The sequence below is a fragment of the Geospiza fortis genome, unplaced genomic scaffold, assembly GCF_000277835.1.
Source record: "Geospiza fortis unplaced genomic scaffold, GeoFor_1.0 scaffold53, whole genome shotgun sequence".
NCBI classification, from domain to species: Eukaryota; Metazoa; Chordata; class Aves; order Passeriformes; family Thraupidae; genus Geospiza; species Geospiza fortis.
This window is the reverse complement of record NW_005054305.1, coordinates 6,982,410-6,999,138: the sequence shown is the minus strand read 5'-3', so window position 1 is coordinate 6,999,138 and position 16,729 is coordinate 6,982,410. Positions and strand designations below refer to the sequence as shown.

The 16,729-nt window shown below is 39.4% G+C and overlaps 1 protein-coding gene across 16 annotated transcripts in view; it reads right to left on the bottom strand.

Moving 5' to 3' along the window:
• Positions 1-16,729, bottom strand: part of DTNA (dystrobrevin alpha) — a 169,213-nt gene that overhangs the window by 29,942 nt on the left and 122,542 nt on the right. For 8 of the 16 annotated variants that reach the window (XM_031066545.1, XM_031066552.1, XM_031066542.1 and 5 more), the window contains 3 exons: positions 15,693-15,773; positions 13,699-13,788; positions 391-478 (listed from right to left, as the gene is read on the bottom strand). In XM_031066545.1, coding sequence (XP_030922405.1) covers positions 391-478; positions 13,699-13,788; positions 15,693-15,773 — 259 coding nt within the window. Of the gene's footprint in view, positions 1-390; positions 479-7,405; positions 7,499-8,110; positions 8,189-13,698; positions 13,789-15,692; positions 15,774-16,729 lie in introns of all 16 variants that reach the window. The other 8 variants (XM_031066548.1, XM_031066556.1, XM_031066550.1 and 5 more) reach the window with 2 other exon arrangements.

Here is a 16,729-nt window from a genome sequence, read left to right as displayed (position 1 = left end):
AATATCCTTAGTACTTCAGGCCCTGGTGGCTAGAGAGTAAAAAGGATTCACCACGCCATTTTTCCAATGCAGTAAATCATTAACCTTTAACCAAAGCTAGTCCAGACAATATTTTATACTCTTTCCTGAGTTCAAGATGTCAGACTCCCTTTGATGCAATTATTTAAATGCCACTGTATTAGTATATAGATTATATCCATTAGTATGTGGATTCTTCAGATTCAATGGACTGCATAAAAACGTTATTATTAAAGCATAACAGCCTCTGATGAAAAGAACAGGGAAAAATAATCCATTAATCATTAGACTGTCAGATATAATTTCCCTGATCTTGCCAAGCCCCTGGAACACAACAGAAGGAAAGTACCTTCCTTTAATTAGAACACTTACTGATGAAGAAGTTTCTGCTGCCAGCCTTGCTGCGTACCTGGCGATCAGCTTGTGCTCTTCATCCAGCCGACTAGCACTGTCAAGGACGCTGCTCAGGGGGAGGGGAAATGGAGAGAGAGGTTTATACACTGCAAAAACACCCTCTGCCTCAGCCAGCCACCACCTCACATCCCCACACATCAGTCAGAGCAAAGAAGCAAACCCTCACCAAATTAGGAACAGCTGATGTTAATGGAGCAAAGGGCAGAGAATTTCCCTGGAAAGATCAGCTCTAAGGGGCTGGGCAGCACCTCCCCTTAGGGAAAAACAGCAATGCTCTGCAGTCCACAGTAAAGGCTGTACAAGATGCTGCTCTGCCCAAAAAGGGTCAGGGGGTGGTTAGGACCATCAGTCCACATTTATTTTGCAACTCAGCTTTGTCATGTAGGGGGATAGAATATAAGAAAATAAAGGTAGTATAGAAAGTAATCTTACCCCTAAGGAGTTGCAGCTGAGCCAATTATTAGAGATTAGGAACAGGCCTGACTTTAACAGGCTACAGCTGTAGCCAAAGAGAAGAGTGCTATAAAAGAGTGGGTTGGTTGGTTAGGAGGGGAGTTGGAGTCAGTTGGCTACTGTGAGAAGAAGGAAGAATCAGTGCTTAGAGGAGCTGCCTATAAGAAGCATCAAGGAGATGTGAAACTCTTGCAATAAGGACACAACAATATGGAACCTTTGTGATATAATGACAACATTGTCATATCACCTGTGAGGCTACTTTTTGGCCAGTGGATTTGTAGGAGCCTTGGTGTTTGTTGAGAAAAACTTTAGCAGCTTTGTCATATTTGCATCAGAAAACTGTGTTTAGGACAGTTTTGCAGGTCACTTACCAAGGTCTTATGGATCACTGACCTAGGAATTTATAATCAGGCTTTCTCTTTTATTCTTGGTTTCTTGTTATTTGGGAGCAAGACTTCAGAGTGTCACGTGACTGTGATCAACAAGTGTAAGAACTAAACAGTAAATATGGTGAATTCCTTTAAAATAGTGCACCTTATTATCTCTTCTCCCCCAGGAATATAAAATCCAAATGTTTCTCTCACATTAATGCTTTTCCAGCTGTCCTTATTTTAAAAGGAAGCTATTATTTAGTCAGATGAGCAGGAAAAAGGTAATATAGTGAGAAACTTCACTATTTCTAAACATTAAGAAGTTTGCAGACAAACATCAAAACTTTTTCAGAAATCTGAAAAGGACTTAGTTGACCCTGGATAATCCTGGGCTTTAGAATCCTATACTGCATTATTTCTAGTATACATAAGAGAGAAAATCTTAACAAACGAAGTCCTTAAGAAGAGGTGAGAGGAATGTGGAATTGCCATGTGGAATACAAGGCTGCCTATGGGCTTTCCCAGACAGAGGCAAGTCTGGCCTCTTTTCTTATCCCTTGGCTACTGTATAATGGTTTTTGGCTGAAAGGAAACAGGAACAAATCTCCATGCCCACGGGCCCTTCTGGGCATGTAACTGGTTGCTGGCAAACAAGCCTCAAAAGAGTCTGGGCATGGGATTTTATAGTGATTTTTTTTCTCAGAAATTGTACCTTGAACTTGAAAAGCCTTCCAGAGGAAAATCACACTTGTACCAAAAGCTCTGCTTTTGAAGAACTGATACATTTAAAAGGAATATTTCTCTAAAACTTCTCAGTGAGTTCATATCCCCGTGTCCTTCAGGGAACTACAGTGCACATGTGTTGTTTGGCCTTATTAAATCCACTGGGATTTAAAAGTTATGTTTGAAAGATGAGCAGTGGTTGATATTCACGGATCATGAAACTAAAACTGGGTGTCATGTGGATTTGCTACAGCTTAGTGATGCAAGAGAAAGAGACAAACATCATCTTTTTCTCATTCTGATAATAACCTGTGAGACCACAAACATGAAGTTTAGAAAAACAGTAAAGCTCCGAAAAGTGAGACACAGAGAGGTTCTGTGTAAATAAAACTTGTCCTGCAGACTGCATGTAAGACTTCTGGTGGTAGATGAACACTGACTTTCTGGTTTTGGTTATGTTTATTTTATTACATACACAGCCTAATTTTATGCTTACTGAGATTCTGGTGGGGTAACTGATATACCTTTGGGAAAGACCAAAGCTAAAGGCATTTTTCTAAATTTATACAGTTCTGCTTCATATATACTCATGCTTACTGTACTAGTATGTCAGAGAAAGAAAGGAGTGAGCTACTCTTGCAGACACATAAAGTTACGTAAATTGGGTAATAGGGGCTACTTTTATGACAGTTTAATTAATTTTTAATTTTACCATAATGACCAAAACATTGCATCCTAACAGATGGTTGTGAAACAGCAAGCATTCAGCATCAATTCTCCTTTTTATGGCAATGTGCAGCCATATCCATCTTGGAAAAATGGATTATGGTTCCACTTGTTGGCATAACCCAACCTGCACCAGAGTTCTGAGATGTGAGCTAACACCTAAGCCAACTGCTTTACTGAACGAACCAAGCCACTGCAGCTTTTTGAGTCTTACTTGTATTTAATGTCTTTGATATATATCTATGTGTGGGTGGATGTCATAAAGTAGATGTAGCAATGCATCAAATTTAGTCTATGAGTGCTGCAAATCACTAACCCCAAAGCCTTGAAAAATTAAATTTCAATGTCTGAGATAAATGGACTTCTGGAATATATCTATTCTATGTGACCATTAAGCACAGAAGTTTGCACAGCAGCATTAGCCTCGACTGCCAAGAATTTTATGTCTCAGAGTTCTCAGATTTACCATAATTCAGTTGTTTTACTTCATCAACTTCACAGAAAACCATACAGTGATATAGCAAGACAATTGTACACAAAAAGTTTAAAATATTATGAATGTGTGTGCAGAATTTGGGACCCCAGCGGAATGATCCAGGCATCCTTTTGAGAGAAGCTGGACATTTTGTATACAAATATCCTATTGTTCCTTCTTTTCTAAAAATCACTGCTTCTCCATTAGTGACCATTTCTTTAAAGACCTTATAATTATTAGCAATCATTGGTCTGACACCTATCACCATTCAGATGTGGAGTGAATATCCAATATTAGCACCTGCACATTAGGACTTCTGTGGTCTAAGGCAGCTCCATTAAAAAAAAGGCTCTCAAAACTGCAGGCAAAGGATGAAAAACACGATAACCTATGGGCAAAGGAGTGACTCTGGAGGATCTTTGCTATTTCTCAGGCTTCAGATGTGTCAGACCAGCCTGTTCTGCAGTGGGCATCTGGCAATAGCTGATGTGGATGTTCCCTCTGTCACCGCTGGTTAGAAAAGTCTCTGGTGAAATTTTTGCAAGAGAAGCATCAGTGTAGTCTTCATGACACACTCTTATTCTACAAACTCCTCCTTAATAAATAATTTGCTGTAGAAAATACAGACAAATTAAAGGATTGGTTTCTAAGCCTTAGGGCTGTAAAAAGAAAAAAAAAAAAAGAGGCATAACAGCAACACACCAAATGTATTCTGAGGACTATTTAACTGCTACACTTTCAAAACTGGCTTGGTTTTGCAACACTTTAAACTGAGACAAATCATCTGAGTCCTCTACTATTGTTAATTTGCCATTTACTTTAGAATCATCGAGATTTTACCACCAAGATATTATAACACTCAGCTATGTGGAAATAATCACAAAAACTAACTCTGTTCAAGGGAGTTAAATGTCTACACTTTTCCTCTGTAGCAACAGGTCTCTGAATATTTTTCCTCTTTCAAAGGAAGATTAAACCAGCCTTCCCACCTAGAGTTCTGCCCACCCTCTTAATAAACATTTAAAAATATACCCTAGAATAGTACAGCACTTTTATACAGAAATAGAATTCACATAGTACTATGCAGTATAACACAAAACCCCCAGAAAACAGCTCTCTATGAAACCAAAATAACCTCTTCCAATTTATCTTATTTTTTCTGTACCTGAAAAGAAAAAGACTGAAATATATGGAATTATTATTCAAAGCTAGGCAAAGTCTCTGTCTTATAAAAATGGAAACTATTTGCAGTTAAAAATTCTTTTTAAGAATCAGACGCTAAAGATAAACTAAAGTAAGTGTCAAATATTGGTTTTAAATATTAAAAAAGACTTTGCAATTAAACTATTCAAAACATCTGGCTAAGGGCTAATTCTTCTACCCATATAGTTACTATAAATAATGAATTCATTCTTCCTGTTGTTTATTAATTTGCTCTGGAGTACTGGCTTCTAAAAAACCCTCAAGTAGCTTATTAGCCTGTGGTAGAAGGAAAGGAAAACTTTTACTTGCAGTATCAAATAACTGTAGATGAAAAATAAAGATAAACAGTGAAAATTAAATGAATTAAAAATAGCCTATAAAGCCCAAAATATAAATACTAGCTGCACTTAAAACAAAGTTATACTGGGTTATATTAGCTATATATTAGCCTCAGTATCTAAAATCTTCAAATCTGATGATTAGCTATAAATTAGCCTCAGTATCTAAAAATCCTCAAATCTTGCTTTGTTTTTAAATGCTACTATACAGCTCTTCAGATAATTTTATGTATTATGCTCATGAAAAATCTCTGCAGGTTTTTCTTGCAGATAAAGGCCCAGCTATAATCATTCTCTTTTCAGCTTTGGCTGCCAGAAGCACTTGAATTATCTGATGTCTGGGTAGGTGCAGGTAGCATTTTGTAGGCAGATTGAACAGCAGAGCTGGCCAGCTCCAGCCCCCCCTAAACCAGAAGCTACCTCATTGTGGTTAACTGCATGCTTTACTCAGGTTACCAAACCTCCTTAAGATGCAGGGTGAAATAACTGGAACTCAGCACCATCCTGGCACAAGTGTGTGGGTTTTGAGCAAAGTGCATCCAGCCACTTTGGGGCATGGGCAGGAGGAGGTCAGCTTTGCCTGAAATGCCACCCCAGACTTTGAGATGCAGCAGCTGAGCTTCCTGCAGAGGTCTCACCGACTCCTCTGGAAGGAGGAGCTTCACACAGGAGCTCCTGGCTTCACACAGGAGCTCTAGGATGGCTACATTTTGTTCTTGTTTTAACCAAAATGTAACCATTCTATTTCTCTACTAGCAGTCTCGGTCCAACAAAGCAGAAAATGGCTATGCAGTATATGGTCTGATGCTTGACTAAGACTACTGTCCCTCTAGGTTATTTTTCTGTCAAAATCTAATTATACAAATAACTGAGATTGTTTCTCATTGAGGATGCTGTGACTGCAGTGATTTAATGTCAGTAATCAGATGTTATGTACTATGCTTTGCATCAGTTGTTTAAACAATTAAGGTTGTTGTCAGTCACTCCCCCATTCATTTCTCAAAACCAAATAAATGTTGAATATCATGGCATATGATTTGTATATGTATATTTGGAAACAAAGGTGCTATGAGTAGGTGATGTTGGCTCAAAGCCTTGAGGGAACAGGCTGGAATATAAAGAATAAAATTTGGAGGATGAAAACAGTACAGATGAGGTGAGGCACCCACAAAGAGGTCTCAGGAGGAACTGGTAGTCCTCACTGAAGAGAAATGAATCCTAAAATGCTATGCCTGGCAAACCAGCCTAACGCCACCATGTCCATTCTTCACTCCCCTCCTGAACAATCATATCAAGTAAGTCACTCATGGTAGCCAGGGCCACATTTCCTTCTCCCTGTCACACCAGACTGAGTGGCAGCATATTCCTACCCTCAGTCATGGGTGGGCAATGCCTGGTCACACACATGCTCCCAGGAGCCTGCTTTCACAGCCACATGTCAGTATTGCTCAATAAGCCTGATTTCTGGAAGTGCTTCTTCAGGAATGAAATTCCTCTTGAAAATGTTTTTGTTTAGGATAAAAGGTTTTCATTTTCCTCACTTAAAACCTAATTTGCCTTTTCAACCCTCCTCCACTGGCACATTCCAGTGGGCTATAGAGTAGAGAAGCAGATCCAGGACAATGAAGGCAGACTCTTTTATCCACTGAGCATGACAAATTACTCCCATTTTCTACAGGGCCTACATGCAGAAGTGAAATTTTAAAGACTGCAGAGAACCACTGCATTCACTCTCCTAAATGAAGTTGCTTATTGCCTCCTACATACTGGAGCAAATGGAGACTTTCTTCTAACCCAGGAAATATTCTGGAGTGGCAGCACAGGAAACTGAAGGGTTTGCTATGAGCAAAATAAACCTCCTGATCCTAGTTTTGATAGAAACATTGTACAGTTCTCTGCTCAGCATCACATTTTCTAGGGCCATCTACTGCTCACCACTCTGCTGGTACAGGGCTGCAAAGTCTATGGAATTCTGTTGCACTGGAGAGTTGAGGCAGCATTTCCCATCCCTGGTGTGGCAGGCTGCAATGCCAGCATCTCAAGTGCCTGGACAGCTGATGGGTTTAGGAGACAAAGCTCTAACAATTAATTATGCTCAACACACCCACTTAAAACCCCTGAAAGAAGGGAAAATTTGTATACAAGATTCAAACAATGCAGAAATCAGGCAGATTTAAAAGCAATGCCTGACATATGTAAAAATCAAAATGAATTTCTCTCACTAGGTTAGTAAGAAAATTATTATTGTGATTTAATTATTTATGTACTATTACAGTTTCTAACTTTCAAGGAAGGTGAAGCTACAAATTATAAATTATGTCAAAAATGAATACCTTGAAAACATGGGCTTGTTTAGTTATTGTTGTGTGAAGATTTCTGCACTACCACCAAGCTCTGCACTGCCTAGAGCTCAGTATCCCAAACAATTTGCATAGCCATTCTTAACTCAGCGATTATTTGCAATACTTGGCAACACATTGCAAGCCTCAGTACAGAGAACAGCAGCCAGTGCCACTATCCACCAACTTTGGGAGGACACACCCCATATCCATACACATTCATTTCAGGTTAGTGCTCATAAAGAGCTGCTCCAGCTCATCAGGCAGGGAGGGAACAGGGAGAGCCTTTAGCTGAGCAAGGTGCCTTTGCTGGTGCCCCCAAGGTGCCCAAGCTGCACTAACCGTGCGGGGCTGCTCTGCAGCATGTTGACATAGACCCCGATGAGCACGTGTTCATCAGCCAGCCTGTCTGCAACATCCAGGCTGTACTGCAATCTGCAACAGGGGCAGGGTGTGAGCCACACAGACACACAGACAGAGAGAGCAGGAGCAAGATTGTGAAATGGGAATCTAGCAATGAATACTTCAGTGTTCTTAGAAAAAAAATATCAAAATGAAACAACATGCCAAGTGCAGAAATTATTTTGTTATTATTGTAAGTTATATGGTTAGTGTTTAGTGATTTAGGATGGTAACATCCCACTTGATGACAGAGCCAGCCCCAGTGAGATGCCAGATCAGGCCAGGGACTGAAGCTCTGGAGCTGTACAATAGCATTTACTAAAGATTCAGCAAATGGTGAGGTCAGCATTATTTGGTTTAATATACTCTATATTGCACAAAACCATTAATCTAGATATGTAACATACATGACTGACACACTGAATTCACAAGCTGGATTTGCTTGGAAGTCTCTAAACAAGACCTTATGCATCCAGGTGTACATACATATATCTAAACATGCCTTAGCTCACTGGGTTAATTGCCTATCACAATTTTCTCAGGAAAAATGTATATAAAATACATTAAAAATGGGAGTAATAGAGGAAAATGTTTTAGTTTAGCTGTGTTAGTGCAATTTCAGAACATACTCTCTCTTTAACTTACCCTTTGCCTTTCAAGAAAGCTGGAGCAGCCCTAGCCAGCAGTTTGCTCTGCTCTACTTCAGTATTCTTGGAAGGAGAGCTAGTTAATAAGACAGGAAAACTAAGAAGAGGGTAAACAGTGATGTCTGAAATTCATTATAGAACAGAGTTTGGAGAAGCTCATTTGAGTGCCCTGGACCGAATAAAAATAATACAAGCTTTAAAGGAATTCTAGAAAACATCAGGAAATGCAAAATCAGGAATTACGAGTTTCCTCTCCTGTTCTCCAAAAGCAAACTATTAAAGCCTCCACTACAGAAATGACAAACAAAATTTGCTTCTCTCACAAATGGAGAGATGAAGGCTTGTACTTTCCAGATGAAGTCCGAGATAAACACGGTCTCAAATGCTGCTTTCGAGCTGGGAAAGCTTTACCATAACAGCTAAATTGCTTTTCTCCACATTAACTGTAAGATGGTTTCAATAATCTATGGAAAGGCATTTATTTGGATGCAGCGATGGGATACAGCAGTTTAATTTTCAGAAGTACTGTTGTTCTGTTGATTTAAAATAATATATAGGTCACCAAACACACTTTTTTCCTAATTACAGTATTTAATGGATTGCAGTAACTGCCTCTTGCCCAACACTTAAATATCCACATTAACAAGCTACCACTGGCTAAAAAACGAGAAACATTGAAAATGTTCTATTTTTTTTCATGCTGCAGCATTTCTTGGTTTTTAAGAAACAACAAAGCAATACAAAATTATATTTTACTTTCTTCTTTTTAAAAATTAATCACATTTTTTTTTGTTTGGCACCTCATGGGTGTGAAAGCATGGATGCACTTGTGCATCCAGGGGTGTATGGGTCTCCACGTGTGTGTGTATGTAGGCAGGTAATGTTGCACAAATGTGGTGCCTGGTAATCTTCAAAATCTTCAATACTGGGACAAAGAAGGAATTCAATGAGTTGAGATTTGTGTAATTCCCCTCCTTTTGGGAGGGCAAGGTTGGCAGTAGGGTTCTGAAGAGGATGGGACCAAAGGTTGTCTTAAGAACTCAAGCCTGTTGATTTACAATAAATTTTTAAGATAGTTGAATGAAAGCTGTACTGCACAGCAAGAAAAAATGCTTGTTTCACATTTCTCTACCCACCATACTTATATGTATTGCACTTCCACTGGGGTAAAATCCATGCAGATGATGTGCCATGCCATCTAGAAGGATGCGTTTTCCACATGTTTTCTTCCCAGTTACAGAAGGAAAATGCATTCACGGGGTACAGGGTGTGCCATTTCAGTCAAAAATGCACCTTTCACTTCTAAAAGTACAGATAAATACATTGCCACAGTGGGAGACCAAAAGCCCCAGGGCAGATTTTGTGCCTTGCTTTCTAACAGTGTGCCCTCCACCAACCACAATTTCCCCTCTCCCATGCTCCAGAGCCACACAGTCAGTGTGCAGAGACAGACGAGCAAGGATTACTCACTGAGCAACTGATACCATGGCCCTTTCCTTTTTAGTTGATTAAGCAAACTTTAGTCTTCCAACCTTTTCTCATGAGTTATACTTTCTCTGTTTTTCTGATGTTTGGGGCGTCTCCTCTGGGCTCCAGACAGGCTGGTTAGCATATCCACCCCTGTGCTGCTACCCTAAACTGCAAGCAAACCTCTAGGCAGATGTCTCCTCCTCTGGGGAATGAGTTTTAATGGCTTTCCATATCATGTTCCAGGGTCAAATGCAATCTAACAATTGTATTGCTGACTTCAATTAGTTTGTGGTTCACTGCAACTGCTAGGTCCTCTTTTAAAATATTTCTATCCATCCAATTATGCTCCCATTTTTTATTTGACTATTTGCTTCCTTGCTACAGCACTTTTCACTTATAATTACTGAATTTCCTGCAATTGATTTCAGATCATTTGGACATCAATTACTATCATTGCTACTGAGCTACTTTTCTTTTATTTAGAAACTGCTCTCCAAGCACTCCTTTCCACAACTATTTCAACCTTTGTACCACCTACAAATTGGATGTATTCACTCTATTGCTTTCATTAAGTCACTATGAGAGATAGTGCAGTGTCTAATTTAGGATAGCTTTCAAGAACCCCAGCAGATATCCTTCTCCTAAAGTGACAGCAAACTTCTGAAAATGTCATTATTTATTTTCAGTGTTGCTCCCTTACTAATTTCCCTATCTCTGTATTTCCTTTGGGTACTTCTGTGTCATCTGGCACTATGTTTAAAGCCCCTTTAAGGTCAACCCGTATTGTATATGCTGCTTCTTTTTTAACCCACTGGATCAGTCATCCTGTCAATGAAATAAATTAGTTTGGTTGATATAATTTGTTCTTGACAAATCTATGGTGGTTATATCTCGTTTATTACCCTCCAGATGCTTACTAGCTCTTTTATAATTTCAGTATCTTTGGATACCAAGGTTAGGCTGCCTCCTTTATAATCCCTTTCACCTTTGTCCCTGATTCCACCTTCAACCCTCCTTCATTTGGAAGAGCTGACATTTGTCCTTCTTGTTCTTCCATATCTTCCTACATCCTCCACATATTCCCCAAAATAGAACTAATACTTCAGAGATCTTTCTGGCCACAGAGAATTTCCAACTGGAACAGATATTTTAAAGATATATTCTTGCTGAAATGGAACATCTTGTAAGATGCTAAGTAATGCTTCTCCATCTAAATTTAGAAACAAACCTTCCAGCTGTGACCAGATGTCTATAAAGATATAGACCTAATAATATTGGTGCAAATGTTATGCCCTCATTAGCGTCTACTTGGCTGCTAAACAATCAAACATATAAACCTTTCCTTTAGCCAGGTGGAATATTGCTGATATTCTGCTGGGTTAAGGCTTCTCATCTTGTTTTGAAAAAAACAGGCCAAGATAGCAAGCAGTTGAAGTCTACCATGCTCCTTAGAGACAGGAACATGGAGAACAGCAGCAACCAGTATGTTTTGCTCCAAGTTAGTTGTTGACTAGAAATCTGGCCTAATCTCTTGTTAGAGGTAGAATATCTTGTTAGGTAGAATACCATTTCCTTTAACTTTTATGTGGAGTGCAAAAAAGGCACCAGCCATTCTGACTCAGCATTGAATAAGAAGACTCAATTTCTCCTTGGCTATGGGAATCTGATATCACAGTGCATTCTTTCTATCTATCACACAATTGCCAAGTCATTCCAAGTTCACCAGAATGTGTTGCATCACACCATTTATTCCAGTTTATTACCCCTTTAGAAGAACTAAAAGCATTAGCTGTGAAGGAGGGGCTGAGAAAAATGCAAGAAAAAACATTCTGTTTCATTTTATCCTACCTAAGCACAATAATTCAATAGCTTAAAGAAAACATTTATAAAGAAAGAGCAGGACATTGTACCCATTACTATGGCAGCTATATACTTTAAGTCAGCATGACAGACTGCAGCAGGGGAACAAAATGATTCAAGTAAGGAAAAAAACCCCATTAATTCAGTGTATAGAGTTATTTCTCTTGAACAGACAAAAGTTTCTATAATGCTAAGTTTGCTTGTTTTGATGTAACATATCCCAATCACTGGGTTTGCAAGGGCATTACCTATTCTGCAGTAGTCTTCCCTTGTTCTGCTGCCCTCTAAGCCATCAGAAATTGCAAAAACAATTGAGAGAAACCCCTGAATATTAGCTACATCAAAAGAATTACAGGCCTTGTGTTTTTAATCATGTTAGCTGTCAACAGCAAATGACTATAATTTGGTATTTGGGAGAAGATCACAGACTTTTTTGTTTCTTCTTTTCTAACACAAGTGCTTTAAAGCTTTTCTTGAGCTGTACAGAGCATATTGTTGATACCAATTTCCACACTGTATACATTAAGAAGAAAGGTGCTTGTAATTGCTAAGCCAACCTCCTCATTAAAGCTCTTATGGACCTGCTGGCTCAAACTAAGCAAACAAGCACAGAAATTTTAAGTGGACTTTAATTCTAAAGCAGTTTGAAGAAATTAAAAAGCATCTTTGGGAAAGCCTGAACCCAACTTCCTTTGAGCTTTGCAGTAATTGTGTACCCACCCGAAATCAGTGCTTCAGAAGCAATTAAAGTGTAAATAGTATGTAATGTTCCATCTCCTTTCAGCTGCTCCCCACAATTTGTCACTGCATTTACCAATTATCAAAGATCTTTCCTCTAACAAGATTCTCCATCCTCCCAGTTAATTTCCAGTTTTCACCCCTGTGTCCAGAAATATAGTAGTGTGCTGAACTTAGGAGATGCTATCCATTTCCAGCAGCAGAACGAGCTGGTGTGCTGAATTTAGCATTTGCTGCCACAGGGAAGAACTGGTTAGAATGGCTATGTTCTTATGTGAACACAAGTAGCTGAAATAAATACCATGGGAATGCTATGAATGACTTTCTCTGCCAATTCTCCTTTGAATAAACATCCAAATTACATAAAAAAGGCACTTAAGGCTATCTGAAACCTCTGGACTAGACTGCAACACAAATTAAAGTAACCATAAGTTATCTGCAGTGAAAACACAGCCAGCAGAGCTTTTAGTGTTGATTACATCCAGCTAGGAATTTTACTCTGAGTTTGTACTCTTCTTATTATAATATGAATCATGGAGTATTTAATATAAAACCAGCACAATTGCAAACAGAGCCATCAAAGTCTGTTTCTCTTACGTTCAAGAGGGAGGGCTTCCACTAATGGGGCCTGATTTTCCCAGGGCCATAGTAACAGTAGAACTTAAAAGAATGAATGAAGACACAGTTATTAGTCTAACCCAGACTGAGTATCTTGGCATTTAGCAGGAAAGTACCTTTCATATCGATAATTCTTACTGAATTTAGTTAATGTTCATGGATTAACAAGAAAAAAAAAAGGAAATTTCCACATAATTCCACGTAAAAAAAGGTAGGGAAACTGTTCTTATGCAATTGTGTATTTCTTTTGTGCAGAATGAAACAGGATCTTCCTTTAGGTCACTGAGATGTGAGGGAATGCTGGACAAAGGGCTCAGCAACAAGAGGCAGGGGTCCAAAACCAGTGCTCACTATAAATGGGAAGTTTTCATTAGCTTCAGGACGACTTAGATCTGTCTTTCCTGTGGTCATTTTGAAAAGCAAAGCTGAGGGGTCTGGGGAGGGTTATTGGCAAGCAGTGCTTAGGGCAGAACAGCAGCCACCCACAGAGAGAGCTGAGGCAGAGGAGGCTGGCTGTGAGACCTGAAATCATTTCCAGGCTTTTGTGCAAGCCTCTTTCATTCCGTGGTCAAGAACACAACAGGCAAGTCATACACTGATGATGGAACCATAAAGGTGTCATTTACAAAAGCAATGTTTCCAACTTCCACAGGACACATTAATATTTATCCTACATGAAAGGGAAAAAAAGAAAGAGTTGTGCTGCGCAGAAGCAAGAGAAGTTGCAAAGCTCACAGCCAGCAGGAAGTCTATTCAAAAGACTAATTAGAGCACAGAAACCCTCTAGCCCATCAGAGCCTTCCTTAAAGAATATTTTGAGTAGTTTAGCAGAATTGCTAATGATTTAGTGCATGAGCTACAGAACTACTGCGATTAGTAGGTTAGTGCTCTCATACTGACCGTGAATTGTTGTGAAGCTGATTTACATACAGCTTTATAAGAGAATGCTCATCAGCCACAGGACTGGCTGCATTTATACCCCCAAGCAACCTGAATGATTCAAACAATGAAACCTTGTTAATACCTCAAAAAGAATATACAGAGAGCAGAGTGTTCAGAGAGGGTTCGTAACAATAAATCCAATTTATTTAGGAAGAGTACTGACTTGGTTGTTTGCAGGGTGCTTTTTCTTTCCAATAAAAAGATGCAAATAAATTTGTAAAAGGTGAAAATAAAAATACTGAGAATAAGCTGTCAAACTCCTAAAATCCTGCTATGTCAAGGAAACAAAAGTGACAAAACTTCTAATACACAATCAATGTAATTACTTTACATATCAGGGTACAGTTAAGTCTAAGAAAGCCAGAATGACTCCTGCATCATGGAAACTTTCAGCTGCACAGGGATGTCACACTATCCACACATATGAAGTCTGGGCACCTATGCTTGAGGGGGGTGGTATTATCACCTGCCTTCAGGGGATTCTCATCAAGGAGTGTTTCCTAGGGAAAAAAAGGAATTCTAACAGTTCAGGAAGCATGTATGTTTAAACCTGATAGTTAAAGACAGTCAGTTACTAAAGAAGACAAAAGTAAAATAATCAGGTATGTTTTACAGGCAAAGAGAAACAAGCAGCACAAGAGACAGTGCTGTGAGTGTTACTGCAGGTCCCTGGCCTAAGGAGCAGTGTACTTTTGTTGCTTGAGCACAGGGATGTCTTGGGAATTAACAGAAGCACCAGCAACACTCCTAAAGAGTGCTGCTCTTAGTGACCTCTCCTGGAGAGGCTCCAAATACATTACCCTGCCTTGCACATAAACCCCCATATATTCCAAATAGAGAAATGAATCTGCATTTGCAGTCTCTCTGTATAGGCAGCAGATCTGGCCTTGGGAGCTGCTTTGGGACTGGCTTTCAAAAAGCATCTCAGTCACACCCACTCGCACTGAGACAGCACAGAATTTACAGCTTATAGCTTGTGGTAACAAAATTCATAAATCAAGTAAGTAGTAAACCATCTACACTCTGACTTTGCAGTGTACACTGCAGGTCTGGTTTCAGTTTTGATGTTAAAATATGTAGCTGTGCATATCCAGAGATTGTGTTTAGTCATTTGGGAATGCTGAAGCACTGACACACACAGCAGGTATCAAGCAATAAAATGCACCCAAGGAAGACACATTGCTCACCTTCCCTAAGACAGCAGGAAGTTATTTTCCTGCCACCTTCTTACCTATGTGCATTTGTAGGCTCACATAGATGGGGTCAGACAGCTAGCAAATGCTACACACATATTTTGGCTGGATGAGCCAAAATATTGAGTCAAAATGTACAGTCAGCTGCAAGCACCTCCTCTTTGGGATTTGTTTCTGATGAGACTTCCCTGGTTTGTTTACTGAAGTGTCAGTTACCATATTTCAAGACTACTTCTTCTTCCTTGTTGATTTTAATGAAAATCAGAATGGTTTAACAGGAGAAAGAATGTTTTGCTATGTCTTGGAAGTATGAAGACATCTTCTCTTTGTTCATCCATATCTTGTGGTATGATGCAGGCATTCCCAGTAATCAATGGCACATCCCAGTTCCTATTCCCATAGTGCCGTTACAAAATGACTTTCCACCAACAGCCCATTTTGGGTCCCTATGGGAAGGTGCCTGGGGTTGCATGTGAGCATTTTTTAGTGGGTCAGAATGGTTCAAATGAGAGCTGAAATTCAGTGCTCTGTTGTGGGGAACTTGGGGTGCCTTAACTCCAGCTCTCTGTTCAGATGTCTGAGTATCAGTCCAAATTAACCTAGGCATTTCTCTGCTCACATCTCTTGATTGTACTGGGTTTGGATTTCGTGGGAGGGTTTGGTTTTTTTTTTTTTTTTTTGCCCCTGTGAGGGAACTGAAAATTGCAACTTCCACCACTATCATATAATGGTTTGATATAAATAAGGATAAGAACTCACCTTCTGTTTGCAAAGGGACTTCCTGAGGGAACAGAATGGGAGAAGAGTGAATCGTTCATGCTGGTTACAGGTCGGGGGGGCCTGAAAGGCAAAATACCCAGCCACATTAATTTTGCACCAAAACCCCCTCCATCAGCAACAGTATTTATGTAGAACAGAATGAGCTTGTTTAAAGTAACATTGCAACTGGCATCTTCTGCTTTGCACAGTAATAGCTTCAAATTATAGATGCTGTGGTTTCAAGAAGTTGATAAAAACACACTGGTACTTAGGCCTGGAGGGAAACAATGTCTTTGTGTGTTCTGAAGTGAGTTTTAAGCAACCTGCTCAGCTTTTTTTCCCCGGCTTTGGTAGAACAGCCACAATGCCATTGTTCCTTTCCAGAGGCAACAGTCCAGGGTGCAGTCCCTGCTTTCAACCAGCCAGGATAAGCACTGGCAGTCAGTGCTCTGTGGCAGCCTGGAGGTCTGCAGCATTGAACTGCCAATAAATGACACACCTTTTCATGAAGTTATTCCTGGTGCTAAGCTCCATGCTGCCACATCCACATAGTGACCACAGTGTACCCAAGCCCTCAGCATCTCATGAAATACACATGGAATTTTAAACTGGTTTGATGGCAAAGCTTTTTAACTGATACATCAAACCCCCAAGTCAAAATGTAGAGTAAGTATTTAGTTCAAGAGGACCCATTAGTAATGATGATTTTATTATTACATTCTTTATTTCCTGCTTTTACAAAAAAAATGAAACAAGAAGGAATTTTCCTCTGCTTTCTTTTACTGTCTACTCTTAAAATAATCTGTGTGTAATTTTCTTCTGTATCCACTAAGGAGAAATTTCCCCTTCTTAGCAGACTTCTTATGGAACATTGGGCAAAAGATCTATCTGCTCAGGAACAAGTAAAAGGTATGTTATTAAAATCACAGGGCTTTCAATCAGTTATGAGCAGAATCTGAAGCCACATATATTTCAGACCTCAGTTTGGTTAATATTCCCTTTAGGCTCTGTGAAAAACTGCTTTTTGAATTCTGCAG